Source organism: Ranitomeya imitator, chromosome 5 (assembly GCF_032444005.1).
Source record: "Ranitomeya imitator isolate aRanImi1 chromosome 5, aRanImi1.pri, whole genome shotgun sequence".
NCBI lineage: Eukaryota > Metazoa > Chordata > Amphibia > Anura > Dendrobatidae > Ranitomeya > Ranitomeya imitator.
The window spans coordinates 32,225,357-32,242,385 of record NC_091286.1 but is presented as its reverse complement, the minus strand read 5'-3'; the positions used below and the strand labels follow the sequence as shown (position 1 = coordinate 32,242,385).

Here is a 17,029-nt window from a genome sequence, read left to right as displayed (position 1 = left end):
AAACGGATGCTCTTCTGGCTGCCATAGTGTGAACACAGCCTTATGGTTACTTTGGATTTGTATAAGGGGAGTTTTTTTTTTGTTGCTTACGGCACATTGCGCACTAAGTCCTATGGAAATCTATATGGCACATGACAAACTCACCTCCGCTATACCGGTACACTATAGAAACAACCATTATTATACCGTAACTACCAGTTGTAGATAACCTGGAGACCCCAGACATGGTTTATTAGATATTCAGTATTGAGAATTGTCGGCATTTACTCACCAATAGAAACCGCGCGATTCGAGGACTAAATAAAACTCAGCACTTATTAAGCATATTTCCACTAAATCTGCATAGAAAATCAAATTTTGTTTTCATCAAGGAGTGAATAAACATATGGGAGAAGGTGTAATCTTATTTATCACAAATCATTTGTATAATTAAACACGAATATCGCCAAAGGTCAGATGGGGTCGGGATTTGCATCAGTAAGTTCTTTGTGGGGATGTCACCAGCCATAGACGGAGGATATGGATGGGAAGGTTTATAGGGTTAAATTAGGCTCAATAATGGCCAATTACACAGTGATCAATCAGGAAGATTGATCTAAATGGCAATACAAAACGACTGTCTAAGCGATTTTCGGAGCCATATTCCTTACTAAGCTTTAAGTGTTTCTGTAGATTTTTCAGCCGCGGGATTGGGTTTTCGTTTTCATTCCGAATTTTTGTGTTACTTTGTTTCAACCTTTATGTGATAGTTGCTACAAGTGCAACGTAAAGGAGCAACACGTGGAGCAATAATGGTGTCCAGCACTGCTACATCAGTTATCATTATTCTGCAGAGGCATGCAGCCAGATCATAGCGCCGAGCAGTTACATTCAGTGCCACCCCCAACACAAGCTCTGCTAAAGGTACTACACTTTTATTAAAGTCTGTCTTTAGGTCTAAAGCTCTTTATTTCAGAATATATTTGTATAAGGAGTTTTGTTTTCTGACTTGAAAACCAATATATGTTACTTTAGACTACATGCAATCACCACCAGGGGGAGCTCATTGAGTGTAAATGTATACAGATGAGATTAAACACCACTAGGGGGAGCTCACTGCATATAGATGTATACAGCTACTATTTAACCCCAGAAGGGGGAAATCACTGCATATAGATGTATACAGCTAGGATTTAACCCCGGAAGGGGGAAATCACTGCATATAGATATATACAGCTAGGATTTAACCCCGGAAGGGGGAAATCACTGCATATAGATGTATACAGCTAGGATTTAACCCCAGAAGGGGGAAATCACTGCATATAGATGTATACGGCTAGGATTTAACCCCAGAAGGGGGAAATCACTGCATATAGATGTATACAGCTAGGATTTAACCCCAGAAGGGGGAAATCACTGCATATAGATGTATACAGCTAGGATTTAACCCCAGAAGGGGGAAATCACTGCATATAGATGTATACAGCTAGGATTTAACCCCAGAAGGGGGAAATCACTGCATATAGATGTATACAGCTAGGATTTAACCCCAGAAGGGGGAAATCACTGCATATAGATGTATGGAGCTAGGATTTAACCCCAGAAGGGGGAAATCACTGCATATAGACGTATACAGCTAGGATTCAACCTCAGAAGGGGGAAATCACTGCATATAGATGTATACAGCTAGGATTTAACCCCAGAAGGGGGAAATCACTGCATATAGAAGTATGGAGCTAGGATTTAACTCCACTAGGGGGAGCTCACTGCATATAGATGTATACAGCTAGGATTTAACTCCACTACGGAGAGATCACTGCATATAGATGTATGTAACTAATGTTAGACGCCACTAGGGGGAGCTCTCTACATATAGATGTATACAGCTAGTACTGAACGCCCATAGGGGTATCTCACTGCATATAGATGTATACAGCTAGGACTAAACACTAGTGATGAGCAAATATACTCGTTACCCGAGATTTCTCGAGCATGCTTGGGGGTCCTCTGAGTATTTTTTAGTGCTCGGAGATTTAGTTTTTCTTGTCGCAGCTGAATGATTTACATCTGTTAGCCAGCATAAGTACATGTGGGGGTTGCCTGGTTGCTAGGGAATCCCCACATGTACCGACTATATTCGCTGGATATATATTTACTCATCTAACGTGGTGTTTCACTTTAAAATGTTGGAAAAATGGAAATTAATTATATCTCCAATTATTGTACATTCCCATTATTGTAAAACTGCGCAAAAACCTTACAAGACCCTTTTAAGTAAGAGAAAACAGAAGACTAAAGGCAAGTCATTTAATAATCTGCTTTCTATGGGTGTGTAATGAAATAGTTATGGTTTTCCCACGAGAGCGATAAGGAGATATTAAAAGGTCTTTCCAATATCTTTAATAGCTAAGGGCAACAGCTGATTCAATAGATTCGATCAAAATCATCAGTTCCTCGGCTGCCGGTGATTTATCTCGCCTGCTCCTTCCACTCATCACTCATCTTAGTTTGCTTTTCACCGCTCATAAATTATGCCTCATAAATAAAAATACACAATCAAGAAAATCATATCAATTCATCCACAGTGAATAAATAGCTGCCCCATAGCACTCTCCCCGGTGTCTACTCAACAGACCTGTTTTATATTTCACGCTAGCAGTTAGTAATTGGCCAATTCGCGAATGTCTGTCTGCAAAATGCTCAGCTTTATGGAGAAATAGGAGAATGTTCCATATTTGTGAAAAGAGCGAAGAAACATCCAATAACATGAATAGAAATTTGCTGCATAATTTATTTATTACACTGTGTGGGGTCAAATTTTAGATTAGAGGTACATGTTCAGGATCTGATTGACCGAGGAGGAGACCAGAAGATTCTATGATGAGATCATCCAAAATAGAGTTTATGAGGTCTCACATTGGGCATTATCCATATTATTTGCCATAAATGTCTGATAGGTGCAAGTCCCACCTCTGAGACTATTTTGACCTCTGTACCGACTAGTGTGGCAGCCGGTGGCTAAACTAACAAGGCAAGAAATTAATGGAAAGGAAGCCTAGTTGGAATGCTACACAAGAAGAACAGAAGATACTGTGATGGATCTAGCCAAAACATTGGCCATGGTGTTTTTTCCATCATCTAGAAGATATTAAATAAATGATAAATGTCTTATAAGTGGAAGCCCCACCATATTAACCTCTGCACCAACCAGTGAGGCAGCCGGTGACTACCATGACAAGGCAAGAAATTAATGGAAAGGAAGATTAGTTGGAATGGCGCTCAAGAAGAACAGCAGATACTAGGATGAACCTAACCAAAACAGTGCCAATGGGGTCCAAAATTGGGCAAACCTATGTAAAGCGTAGAAGGATATTTCCATCATCTAGAAGATACAGCATAAATGTCTGATAGGTGGAAGACTTACCTTAGGAACCACCACGAACTCCTACTCTGTCTGGTGAAGCAACCATTTTGAGGGATGGATAAAAAGTTTGCCCAGTTGGATTCCTCATTGGAAGACAAGAGGATCCTATTGGTGGGCACAACCAAAACAAATTCTATGAGATCCAATATGGGGCAAAGCTGAAGCTTATTTTCATCATGCACAATATATGTCAAAGATGTCTAAAAGGTAAAAATCCAATTTCAGACTGTAGATCCATCCAAAATAGAAGCCTATGAGGATCGGAAATGGTTAAACCTATGTAAAACTATAGGGTTACTTTCAATAGCTGTAAGAAATTCTATAAATGGCCGATATGTGCGAGTCTCACTTTTGGGAATGGCAACTGAATGGGATAGAACACCAAGAAGGAAAAAGGATATTTCCCATAGGCTTTACCATAACGTTACGGTAAGGTCACCTATGGCACATCCACCTGCCTATACCGCTGTCAAAACTCAGCCCACCTGATGAGCCGGTGTCTGAACTTTGATGTGTGGACAACATGTTAGATAATACAAGCATCATGTCTGTAACTTGCATATGGGAAGTCATTAATGTATTTTGAGGGTGTGCCATAATCATCTCCAGTCAAATGCTCTATATGTTTCATGTGAGTAGAGAGTGGTAGAAATTGTCTTCTGCTGGTTGTCATTCACCAATTTAGTTCAGGTTTACTTAAGAAAAACAAAGGTATCACCAAAAGTTTCCTCCACCAAGTCTCCCAATGGACACCATACCTGATACTCATACTCTGTATATGGCTGCAAATCTACATCCTGAAATGACAATGAGAACCCATTGAAGACCAACTCTATGGTCAACCTTTCTTGGGGGTCATTTAGTCTCCGGCGATATACATCATATCTTATGATTTTCCCATTTGGTTGCTGTGGACCATTCCAAGAGAGTAATGGTGCCTGGGTGTTCTTCTGGACATTGATTAGGGGAGCAGGTTGTGATTCTGGGAGAGCCTCCATAGTACGATCAGTTATCCATTCACTTACAGCGCATCCAAGCAGAGTACAAGCTTCTACCCTTGCTTCGTACCTAGAAACAAAAAGTTTCTGAGAATGGATCATTAAAAAAACAAAAGGAAGCCTATAGGGGAAAATTACAGTAGGTCTACATTTTACCAAATGGATGACGTACTCCGTATTTTTAATGTATTTAGGTTACTTATTGTCGGGTGACCATAGTCGGGGTTTATAGACATTTAACACCTAGTTCGCAGGTCCCATTACATTAACTATACGTGTGTTCCCCACCTACCATGTTCAATTTATAACACTGGTGTCAAGTAGCAGAGTCACCTATGGACCTCCCCTGGTACAAGAGCCTGGAAGACATCGCAAGCTCGTGCTATCCCAATAGGGTAAATATCTCACTTTGACAATGATTTTATAGACTTCTGCCTATCCTTAAAGGTGTATTCTGTGAATAACAAATTATTACCTACACACTTTTTAGGTGAGAACTACTAGATCAATGGGGTCCAATCCCTGAGGCTCCCACTAATCACCAGAATTGGGGTCCCATGTCTCGCGTATGAATAGAGCTGCAGTCAAACATGCTCACATGGCACTACTGAAGATAGTTGAGAGCTGTGGTCAACTGTCTTTGTCAGTTACATAGACCTTGAGGAGAATAGTAGAGCACATGTGCAACTCTTGCTCCAGAGCAGGAATCCATGTCCCTAATATGAATGGAGCTGGAGTCGTTCATGCACACATGGGACTGATGTAGAGAGCTGAGTGCTGTAGTGACCTGACTTCATCAGTACCTACGCGACTATTGCTTCAGAACAGGTGTCCCATATCCTTTACATGGACTAATAAAGATAGTTGAGTGCTAAAGCTGCCTGACTTCATCAGTCTCATAGACTTTGAATGGAATGGTAGAGCGCATGCAAGACTTTTGCTCCAGAACAGGGGTCCATGTCCCTAACATGAATGGAGCTTGAATCGCTCATGCACACATGGGACAAATGAAGATAGTTGAGTGCTATATTGAGCTGATTTCATCAGTCCCATGGACTTAGAATATAATGGTAGAGCACATGTGCAACAGTTGCTCCAGGACATGGCTCCATATTTCTACTATGAGCGAAGTCGTACGTATGCACATGGGACTACCGAAGATAGCTGAGTGATACAGTTGCCTGCCTTCCTCAGTCTCATAGACTTTGAATGGGATGAAGGAGCGTATGTGTGACTGATGCTGTATTCAAACAGCAGAAACTGGACTTCATATTAGTGGGGACCTCAGAAGTCAGACCCCCAACAATCTATTGCGTACTCCTTTTTAACATGTATGGACAATATCAAGATGATCATAAGATCCATCAACAACATGATTGAACTTACTGTGTGTATGGTTTCAGGTCCTTGATTAGATATGATAGGTCATTCTGAAAGGTATAAGAGCTGTTCAATGTATACTGTATATCCTTCATTTCAGCTGGGTGATGAACATAGAGAGTATAATTGACTATGGGTCCATTGGCCTTCAGAGGAGCTCTCCAAGTAATCATTATCTCATGGGCACTTTTTGCATGAAGTCGAGGTGGCTCCATACCAGAAGGTGAGGACGACTGAGTCTTAATATTTGCCGGTGAGCTTACACAACTCCCCTGGCCATTGCTGGCTTCCACGGTGTAAGAGTATTCTGTTCCTGGTTCCAACCCAAAGTCATGATAGTGACTATCCAAACCGGTATAAATCAGCAGGCCATCTCTTCGTAGCTCATAGTTTATGATTTCGCCATTAGGTCTATCGGGACTTTGCCATGAAATTTTAATGGACTGTGCACTTGTGACGACAAAAGTTGTTTTCTTCATGTGTGATGGTCTGGCCTCTTTTGTTCTGATTATCGTGCCTGAGCTACTTGTGCAGCCGCCATTGGTGCAAGCAACCAGACTAACATTATAAGTCGTGAAGGGCTGGAGATTGGATATGATTATGGATAATCTTCTTCCGGCAAAGTAGGTCTCATTTTCAAGTCTAACAATATATTTAGTGATTTCCCCATTCGGTATTGATGGTGTAGACCAAGACACATTGACTTCTGTTGCACTAACAGCTGTAGTTATGGGTGCATTTATTGCACCTGGTGGACCTTCTAAGGTTCTTATGAGTGCGGGATCACTAATAGTGCAGCCTCCTAATGTGCAGGCTATTATAGAGTACATGTACTCAGAAAAAGGTAGCAAATCTTCATCTGTATAATTTAATGTTGTATAGTCTAAATTAAAGGGTAATGTTGTATTATTTTTGCGCAACTTGTAATACAATATCTTCCCATTGTCTTCTTCTGGCTTGGTCCATTGAATAAAGATGTGGTTGGTGTTTTCAGTATCATAGAATAACTTAGGAGGAAGGATAAAAGTCGGTGGTGCTTGACTGGTTTGTCCGACTGTCCATGCACTATCCACGTAACCAACAGAGTTCCATGCCCGAACCTTATACTCATAGTCCGTCCACGGTTTCAGTCCTCCATCAGTATAGGTAAACGACACAATCTCCGTGTTTAGTTGCCTAAAGACAACACTTTCAGCTATGTTCTTTCGGTTCCCCAAAGACTGATCCACTGTAAACCTTCTTATGATGTCATATTGTAGTATTTTTCCATTTGGGAGAACTGGAGGAGACCAGGTGAGCTGAATGTGTGTAGCATTAAGAGTTTTAATCTGAGCTGGGGGCTGAGATACTGGAGAGGCTTCTTCTGTCTGGACACGATGAGGGAAAGTCTGGGTGCATCCGACGGCAGTACAAGCTTCAAGCATCAAAGTATAAACCGTGAATGGTTCAAGGCGACGGAGTAAGAATTCTTGGGATAGGCCGCTGTATTCGAGATTGCCATCGCTATATATGTTATATGTCTAAAAACAGGGAAAAAAAGTATAGAAAAAAATTAGTGATCAATCTTGATTCTTGAGTACAGTGGATGATTTAACATAACCATGAAGCAGAAACTTAAATTATGGTTTCAACAGAGCAATCTGTAACTTAGGCATGGTTAAGTTATCCCATCTGTGCAGAGTATATTGTGCCCTCTGTTTATTTGCTTGTCTAAGAGGCAGCCATTACTAAACATCCCATTTGTAGACTAAATGTGACCACCCGACACCTTTGATGGCTTTTTTCCTGTTAGAACCAAGGATTGCGTATAGTAACATTGAGCATGTCTTTAATACTTTTTTCCCCGAACATCTGGTTCTACCAAAATTGATGTGTCCAGCTCTCCTTAGCCTAATGGGTATGGCCGTCTTTAGGTTGGCCATAGTCTTTGTTAATATCTAGACTGTAAATGTCAGCTGCCATTTACATGCATGTTAGTTCCTAGGAGGAGCTGGCAAACATATTGTAGATCAGACCCGTAGAAGCGCGGCAGCGCGAAACGGCCGTCGTCTCCTGACACTATTGTTCTCCCTGTGGGATCCCGCTGTTATTTTAATGCCACAATAAAGACTAAGAATTCATTTGGATGGTGAGTGCTCTTTTTTTGCTTTTTTTAAACATATTGTAGCCAACTGTTGCCTGCGTCTGTTGGCGATATATATATATATAGACTTTTTCCATTGGCATTGACTAGGTATACGGTGGCATCCATGAACCAGAAGATCTCTAGTTACCAAGAGTGATACCACGATGTATATGTTATTTTTCCTTAATAAAAAAAAAAGTATATACAGGACCAATTGAAGCTGGAGGCCACTTTTTTTTTCCTTTAATAGTAAAGAAAAAACCTCATAGCTGTAGAGCACATCAAACAAAATAAAATAAATAACCGAGAGTCATAGGTAGGTGGAGACCACTATGAATCTAGAGGTGGTGAATTGATATGTGCTCAAATGGACATAATCATAGGACATAATTGGTGAACATGCCATGCAAGAAAAGAGAGAAAAAAACAACAAATAGTCCAATATCTATTAAGTAATAAACTTTATTGAAAAATCATATCAGTATGATAAAATGTGGGGAATACCAGAGGAAAAAGAGAGCACAACACAAGGGACAAAAAGTGCACAAACAATTAAGATAATAAATATATATCAACTAATTAGTAAAAAGTCACTGAAATGGTTATAGCATAAGAGCAGCCAGATAAAAGTAATTGAGAAAATTATATATTTACTAATTAGTTGATATATATATTTATTATCTTAATTATTTGTGCACATTTTGTCCCTTGTGTTGTGCCCTCTTTTTCCTCTGGTATTCCCCACTTTTTACCATACTGATATGATTTTTCAGTAAAGTTTATTACTTATTATATGTTGGACTATCTGTCGTTTTTTCTCTTTTTTTATTTACTTTAATAGTGTAGATGGAACAATGTGGAAATGTTTGATTTATACACACCATGAAAAAAAAGAAAGGCACGGAAAAACGCAGAGTGAAAGCAGCCAAAGGGGGAAATAACTTACTCGGCCAAAATACTAATTGACCACATCTACGCTCATCCAGAAAGAGGATGACCAAAGTCCCTATGCATATCAGATCGTTGTTGGATCCCACCAAAAACCTACCATCAATACTCCATTGGTTCTCGCTGGCTGAGTCCACTTGAGGAGTAACGCTCTGCCATTTTCTGTCTTGTCCACGGTGAAATTAAGGGCATTTGGTGCAGCCTCCCAAGTCTTTACGGAAATCCATTTACTGTACACCGTCCCAACGCTATTAGAGGCCTCGATACGCATGTGGTATGTTGTAAAAGGGTGTAATCCAAACACTTTGGTCTCCAAGGTAGTCCTCTTAAAAGCAAACAAGACACATAGCTAGAAAATGCTGAAATGATCGGAAATTGAACCTGTGACCATGAAAATGCCATCCAATCTGCAGACACCTTGGAATAGAGCAGGAAGTTCTGAGTAGACTGAATAAAGATTCAGTATAACTTGTGTTTTCATTATTTAAACGCCTGCTCTTTCTGGGGTTTTTGGTCCAGTGGGAGGTCCTATCTGTGATTGATAGATAGCCCTACATGTACACATACGCAAATAAAGCAGTCAATCACTAATAGGACCGCCCACTGGACCAGAGATCCCAGAAAGAGCAGAGGATTAAATGATTGAAACACAGGTTATACTGACTATTTTCTTACAAAATTATATATCAATCTGCTTTGCTCCCCCTGCTCCATAACATGGTGCCTCAAGATTGGACGGCATTTTCATGGCCACAGGTCCCCTTTCACATTTTTTTTAACAAAAGAAATATGTTGGAAAATTGTTATTTCACAATGAGATTACAAAAAGTAAGATTTCTGCACAATTCAAGCAAAGAGAAAATGACCATTAAAAGAGGAACCTAAAAGTCACTTTTTCTTGACCAGGGAAATAAACAGAACTTGAGCACCACGTTGAAAATAAGCTGATCTTTACTCCATGACTATTTAGGAAGTATCAGAAAAGGGGAGATCTGACCACTATGTAATGTAGATACCTTAAAAAATATATCAATACGGATTTTTTCCTTTTCCAGCAGATCTCATCCATTTAAAGTGATAAATAAGGTTGATCTTATTTAATTTGCATCTTAGATCCTAAGCTTTTGCCATCAAGAGGTGTTCTCCTCGGACATAACATACAGTAGCTACATATATTTTAAGTTTTTGGTCCTTTTATTCCCTTATAAAATAAATCCAGGATTCAGAACTAGTGCTGTACCGTTTTCAAGAATGGCGGGAGTAGCATGGCGCAGCTCGGACGAGGCACTCGTCTCCTGGTTGGGTGTGTGGACTTGTGCTGTGGGGGCCTTATGCCCGTGCATGTAGCCGATGGTGTGAGCTGGCCAGGATCATGTGTTTTGTAGTTCAAAGACAGACTTCTGTTCCAATGCAAACTCTTTACTGAACGGTAACTTGGTAAAGGTTATATACAAGGGATAATGGGTACAAAGTCTTATGGGTGTTTCTTTCACAGTACAAAGCATTTTACACACAGAATACTTCCTCTGTAGTTTACTCCAGGGCAAATGAGGTACACTGTTCCATCACAACCCAGTTTTAACGCAGAAGTACTAATCAGCAAGTCTCCTTCCTTGCTCTTCGGTTCCGTGTCCTGTTTCTTCTACTACTGGCGCCCTGGAACCCTTGCATTCGGGACCCCCACTAGTGCGTGGTACCCAGTCCTGCTTAGGTCCATTACCTTCTGCATTACAAGCTCTGGGGTTCATGACTCGGAGTCCTATCCAAGGACTCTTCTCCGGAAAGCAACTCTGTCTTGTCAGTCACTTCTCTTCAATGGCACTTAAAAGACAACAGCTTGTATCACAAAAAAATGATAAAAAATAATAAGATATGGTTGTTACAATTATGAACAAGTGTAATGTCACTGCGCACATGCATGTGTTATGTGCATACACGTATCTTATTCATGCTCGTGTGTGTGAGCAGCAGCCAGGGCTGTAGTCATGGCCCGCCACGGTGTCTGATTTAGCATGCCCTGGCCACTCGCATCACATAAATAGAATTGCACTGTCTCACTTGCCTGGTTCTCAGAGGCCACCCTTAGACGCAGAGACACTCTGTTAGGGTTGGCGGAACGCACCGAATATATTTATTAGATGGGATTGGTGCGTTAGCAACCCGGGATCCACCGTGCAGGAAAGAACCTGCTGCAAAGTAAATGGCGGCACTATATGGTGGTATGAACCAGCTCTGTTAGCTTCACAGAGCAGCCGAGAAAGCAAGGCTCTGTGCCCTGTTGGACTTTCACAGAGGCACAGGCTAACTACCCAAATGAGAGCAGTCAGTGGTCATACATGCACACAAAACTCCTCGCCGGAGGTGCCAGCATTCTAGGGGCTTATTTCAGCCAGGTCCCTGAATACACATAAACACAATCTCCTCGCCGGAGGTGCCAGCATTCTAGGGGCTTATTTCAGCCGGGTCCCTGAACACATACAAACACATGACCACACTGGCGCAAAGAACATAACTTAAGAAGATACTAGCGCATGGCCGTGCGGCCATGCGAGCCTTAAATAGTTGCAGCACGTACAGGTCCTTCCTAGAAGGACCAATGAGAGGCTGCTACAGAGCCTGCGCACCTACAGGACCTTCCTAGAAGGACCAATAGTTTTGACTGCAGTACCTGAGCATGTGACCCTTGATCTCCACTGAGAGATCTTACCCTGGGCATGCTCAGTGAGTGCAAAGCAGGACTTAGTCCCAGAAAAGCCTGCTCGCCGCAGATCAGTGCAGGGTACAATAGCAGAGCCTGGAGAGGCAGCAATAACCCTTTGCACAGTATCAGTCTCAGTGAGACGCTGGGGCCGACGTCTCCACTGAGCAGGCTCCACTGTGGCCGATGCAGAATGGGAGACCGCAGCAGACACGGATTGAGATTCCCCCTGTGCAGCAGAGGAAACTCGACTCCTAACACACTTCTTCACAAAAAGAGACAGAGTCCAATTCCAACTTTAAAAGGTAGAACTTTACTTGTTTCCCATCGCAGCACATCCACATCAGTTACAGCATCAACACAGAGTTCTGCACAGTTCTCATACTTCGCTTTCCCTGTGCTCTTCCCTATGTTCATCAGTTGATACCTAGGTTGTACTGTTTCAACTGGTACTGCAGTGTACTCCCTGTTCAGCTTCACTACATTAAGTAGTTCCCTTGCTCGTTTTGCACCAGACATGAGGGCATTTGCCCAAGTAGTAGCCTGACACATTTTAGAGCGACCTGTGCTCCTAAGCTGCTAGGCTTCTGGCCCATTGGCCATGGATGGCTGAGCTTCCCACTTCCCAACATTGCTGAGTCATCCACCATGTTCGGGCTCTGTAGCCCTTCTCCCTGTAAAAGGGAAAACTCTATCTTATCCATGGTTGGCTCCTCCTAAATAAATATATCCTAATGTTCCCCCATCTAGTGTCACAACTGAGATAGTGCACTTTCCCTATCAATAATGTACAAATAGCAGCCATATACATACATTTAACAGTAACGTGTTTGGGGCACAAGACCATTTTTATGACCCCCTTACATGTGTACTATGCATATGCAATGTCAATGCACAGCTGTCGGGTGACCCGGGACCAGGGGCTCCTTCCCTGTCCTTTACACAAGGGGGCACGCTAGCTCTCCTTACTCCCCGCGATACTTCTGAAGGTGAAGATGTCGGGGCCTCCTTGCCTTTTCTCCTGAGTTAGCCCTACATCTGTTCTCTTCCCCCACCCAGGGAAGAGGGGCACTACTGTGCACCATAGTACACCAACCTGACAAACAAGGCAACACAAACAAGGGTTAACAGAAAACTCCAGGCATACAAAATATTCACTCACATATTACAGAGGAATGCACCGGGGTGTGGAGGTAAGGAAATAAACCAAAATAGAGATGGTAAGGCAATTACCACGCATACAAACCAAACAACAGTCACAGATAACTCCTCCAACTCTCCTTCTCATATGAACTCCTCTCCCTCTATTAGCCATGCAGCAAATGCTAGCTCTGACAAGGATTTGTAACAGAGCCCAGATTATAAAGGGGAAAGGAGTGGCTAACCGAGCTCACCTGTGAGCACAAGGATTTCCACCATGGCCGATTATCCCCTGTTCTGCCAGAAGGAATAAACACATTTAAAATGAAGGAGAAGTGCGTCTTCTCAGCGCCGGAGTAGAAGCAATCAGACGCTGCTGTCTTCTGGCTCCACATTGTCGCAGTAACCCTGTGACATGCATGGTTAATTTGTGTATGTGCAGATTTTTGTGAACTGGCGGCGTTTGCAGATTTTAGTGTATTGTGGCTAATATGAATATGCATGTAAATGTACGTTTGTTTACGCGGGTGTGAGGGGCCCAGACACCAGTCCTGTACAGGGGCCCTTTATTATCAGGGTCGGCATCTGGCAGGTCTCTATTAATAGGCATCAATAACTCTGATCATACATCATAGTCTCGTACAGAGCAACAATTACAAGACAAGGTCAATGTGAGGGACGATAGACACAATTACGATTCTACAAATATGTCGAAAAATTGAAATCTGCCGTCTGACTTAGGAATCGCTCCACTTTTTTTTTTTCGCAGACATCTTAATCTTTCTGGTAATATGATTAGTTGCTTCATCAAAAATTAAAACTGTATTCTGTGCACAACAAAGGGAATGGCTCCGTATGATGAATGGATTGTTTACGGTGGAAACTGGACAAACACATGGAAGATGAATAATGTAGAAAACATATAGAAAGGGGGTCTGTCCGGGTCTAGAGAGGAACCGAGGCAGCGACCGGGAGGCCTCTTCTGCAATGCAAATACTAATCACCTCGAACGGATTATATAGAAAGCCTCCAGTTGCCTGGGGATATTTTAGAAGTATCTTTTAGCGGAAGAAACATGGTTAGCATGTGGCCAATAAAGCAAAAACATATGCATATTGTCAATAGCAGCACCTGTTCAATTCCGTTTTATTCCACGGTGGAGAGTTGCGCTCAGGCCCCTAGGTGGCAATACTAGCAAATACTTTTTTGCAACCTGAGGACTTAATGATTAACAACTCTCGCTCACTTATCTAACACACTCAAGGCAGCTATTAAAACACAACAAAACTGATTTCATTATAGATTCTTTTAATAAACATTTATGGCTTCTAATCTAAAAAAAAAAATGCAAAAGAAAAAAATACTACATTTAAAAAAATTATTATTTTTTTTTTTGACACCTCGGTCACAATTCTCTTAGAATGTCTAATGAGATCTTACAATGTACAGACTCAAATTTCAAATAAAAAAACACATTTTTGATTAAAGGAGGAAAGGAAAGGACTATAAGGTCAGTATTAGTCCACGGTCACACGTTCAGTATTTGGTCAGTATTTTATCTCAGTATTTGTAAGAGAAAACCAGGAGTGGAACAATCAGAGGAAAAAGTATAATAGAAACAAGTCACCACTTCTGGATTTATCACCCACTCCTGGTCTTGGCTACAAATACTGATGTAAAATACTGACCAAATACTGAACGTGTGAATATGGCCTCAAAGCGATTAAATCCTTAAGGAAGCACTTTCCTTTGGCCTCCTGGACATGGTATTTTTAAACTTGATATTCCATCCCCAATTTCCAAGAGTAGAAACTTTTTCATTTTTATGTCGATGGATGAAATATTTTTTTCTGTTTTAGTTGATGTTTTTAAGGGGAGGGGAGTCGAAAAAAAATAATTACACAATATGGGTTTTTTTTTTTTTTCAACATTTTTTTTGGGGGTTTCTATAGATATTACTGTTTCGGGGTACATTTTTAAAATCAGATTTTATTGGATTTTTTTTTACCACGATAAAAAAAAACCCAGTAGTTCAATCATCGTCTTATTTTTACAGCATTTATCATGCAGTATGAATGTTAACTTTATTACGCAATTTTTTTTTTGAGAAATAAAAACATTAACAAGTATATCTTTGTGAATTTTTTTGAGATCCATAACTTTTTTTAATTGACGTTTTCAATGGTACAACTTTGTGATAGAAGCAACTTTTTCATCACTTTTTTTATGTTAGTGCCACTAGGGATGGTATATATCGTGCAATACCGCTGACGAACATCTAGTTAGACAATCACCGGGAGATGGTGGAGGGTGAGATTAAAGAGGGAGCCATCTCTCTTTGTCTAACTGCTTAGATGCTGGGGTTGCTACTAACCCAAAACATCCAAATGACCCTGATCAGAAGTTCACATACCCCATTTCTTAATACCGTGTATTGCCCCCTCTAACATCAATGACAGCTTGAAGTCTTTTGTGGTAGTTGTGAGTGCAGCTCTGGAGTATAATACATTACATTACTGATCCTGAGTTACATCCTGTATTATACCCCAGAGCTGCACTCACTATTCTGCTGGTGCAGTCACTGTGTACATACATTACATTACTGATCCTGAGTTACATCCTGCATTATACCCCAGAGCTGCACTCACTATTCTGCTGGTGCAGTCACTGTGTACATACATTACATTACTGATCCTTAGTTACATCCTGCATTATACCCCAGAGCTGCACTCACTATTCTGCTGGTGCAGTCACTGTGTACATACATTACATTACTGATCCGGAGTTACATCCTGTATTATACTCCAGAGCTGCACTCACTATTCTGCTGGTGCAGTCACTGTGTACATACATTACATTACTGATCCGGAGTTACATCCTGTGTTATACCCCAGAGCTGCACTCACTATTCTGCTGGTACAGTCACTGTGTACATACATTACATTACTGATCCTGAGTTACATCCTGTGTTATACTCCAGAGCTGTACTCACTATTCTGCTGGTGCAGTCACTGTGTACATACATTACATTACTGATCCTGAGTTACATCCTGTGTTATACCCCAGAGCTGCACTCACTATTCTGCTGGTGCAGTCACTGTGTACATACATTACATTACTGATCCTGAGTTACATCCTGCATTATACCCCAGAGCTGCACTCACTATTCTGCTGGTGCAGTCACTGTGTACATACATTACATTACTGATCCTTAGTTACATCCTGCATTATACCCCAGAGCTGCACTCACTATTCTGCTGGTGCAGTCACTGTGTACATACATTACATTACTGATCCGGAGTTACATCCTGTATTATACTCCAGAGCTGCACTCACTATTCTGCTGGTGCAGTCACTGTGTACATACATTACATTACTGATCCGGAGTTACATCCTGTATTATACTCCAGAGCTGCACTCACTATCCTGCTGGTGCAGTCACTGTGTACATACATTACATTACTGATCCTGAGTTACATCCTGTGTTATACCTCAGAGCTGCACTCACTATTCTGCTGGTGCAGTCACTGTGTACATACATTACATTACTGATCCCAAGTTACATGCTGAATTATACTCCAGAGCTGCACTCACTATTCTGCTGGTGCAGTCACTGTGTACATACATTACATTACTGATCCTGAGTTACATCCTGTGTTATACCCCAGAGCTGCACTCACTATTCTGCTGGTACAGTCACTGTGTACATACATTACTGATCCTGAGTTACATCCTGTGTTATACTCCAGAGCTGTACTCACTATTCTGCTGGTGCAGTCACTGTGTACATACATTACATTACTGATCCTGAGTTACATCCTGTGTTATACCCCAGAGCTGCACTCACTATTCTGCTGGTGCAGTCACTGTGTACATACATTACATTACTGATCCTGAGTTACATCCTGTGTTATACCCCAGAGCTGCACTCACTATTCTGCTGGTGCAGTCACTGTGTACATACATTACATTACTGATCCTGAGTTACATCCTGTGTTATACCCCAGAGCTGCACTCACTATTCTGCTGGTGCAGTCACTGTGTACATACATTACATTACTGATCCTGAGTTACATCCTGTGTTATACTCCAGAGCTGCACTCACTATTCTGCTGGTGCAGTCACTGTGTACATACATTACATTACTAATCCTGAGTTACATCCTGTATTATACTCCAGAGCTGCACTCACTATCCTGCTGGTGCAGTCACTGTGTACATACATTACATTACTGATCCTGAGTTACATCCTGTGTTATACTCCAGAGCTGCACTCACTATTCTGCTGGTGCAGTCACTGTGTACATACATTACATTACTGATCCTGAGTTACATCCT

General features: G+C 41.4%; 1 protein-coding gene across 1 annotated transcript in view; it reads right to left on the bottom strand.

Moving 5' to 3' along the window:
* Positions 1–17,029, bottom strand: part of USH2A (usherin) — an 824,795-nt gene that overhangs the window by 41,078 nt on the left and 766,688 nt on the right. The window contains exons 76-80 of the mRNA XM_069726496.1: positions 12,947–12,989; positions 10,095–10,287; positions 8,955–9,179; positions 5,788–7,301; positions 4,162–4,471 (exon numbers count right to left, since the gene is read on the bottom strand). Coding sequence (XP_069582597.1) covers positions 4,162–4,471; positions 5,788–7,301; positions 8,955–9,179; positions 10,095–10,287; positions 12,947–12,989 — 2,285 coding nt within the window. The remainder of the gene's footprint in view (positions 1–4,161; positions 4,472–5,787; positions 7,302–8,954; positions 9,180–10,094; positions 10,288–12,946; positions 12,990–17,029) is intronic.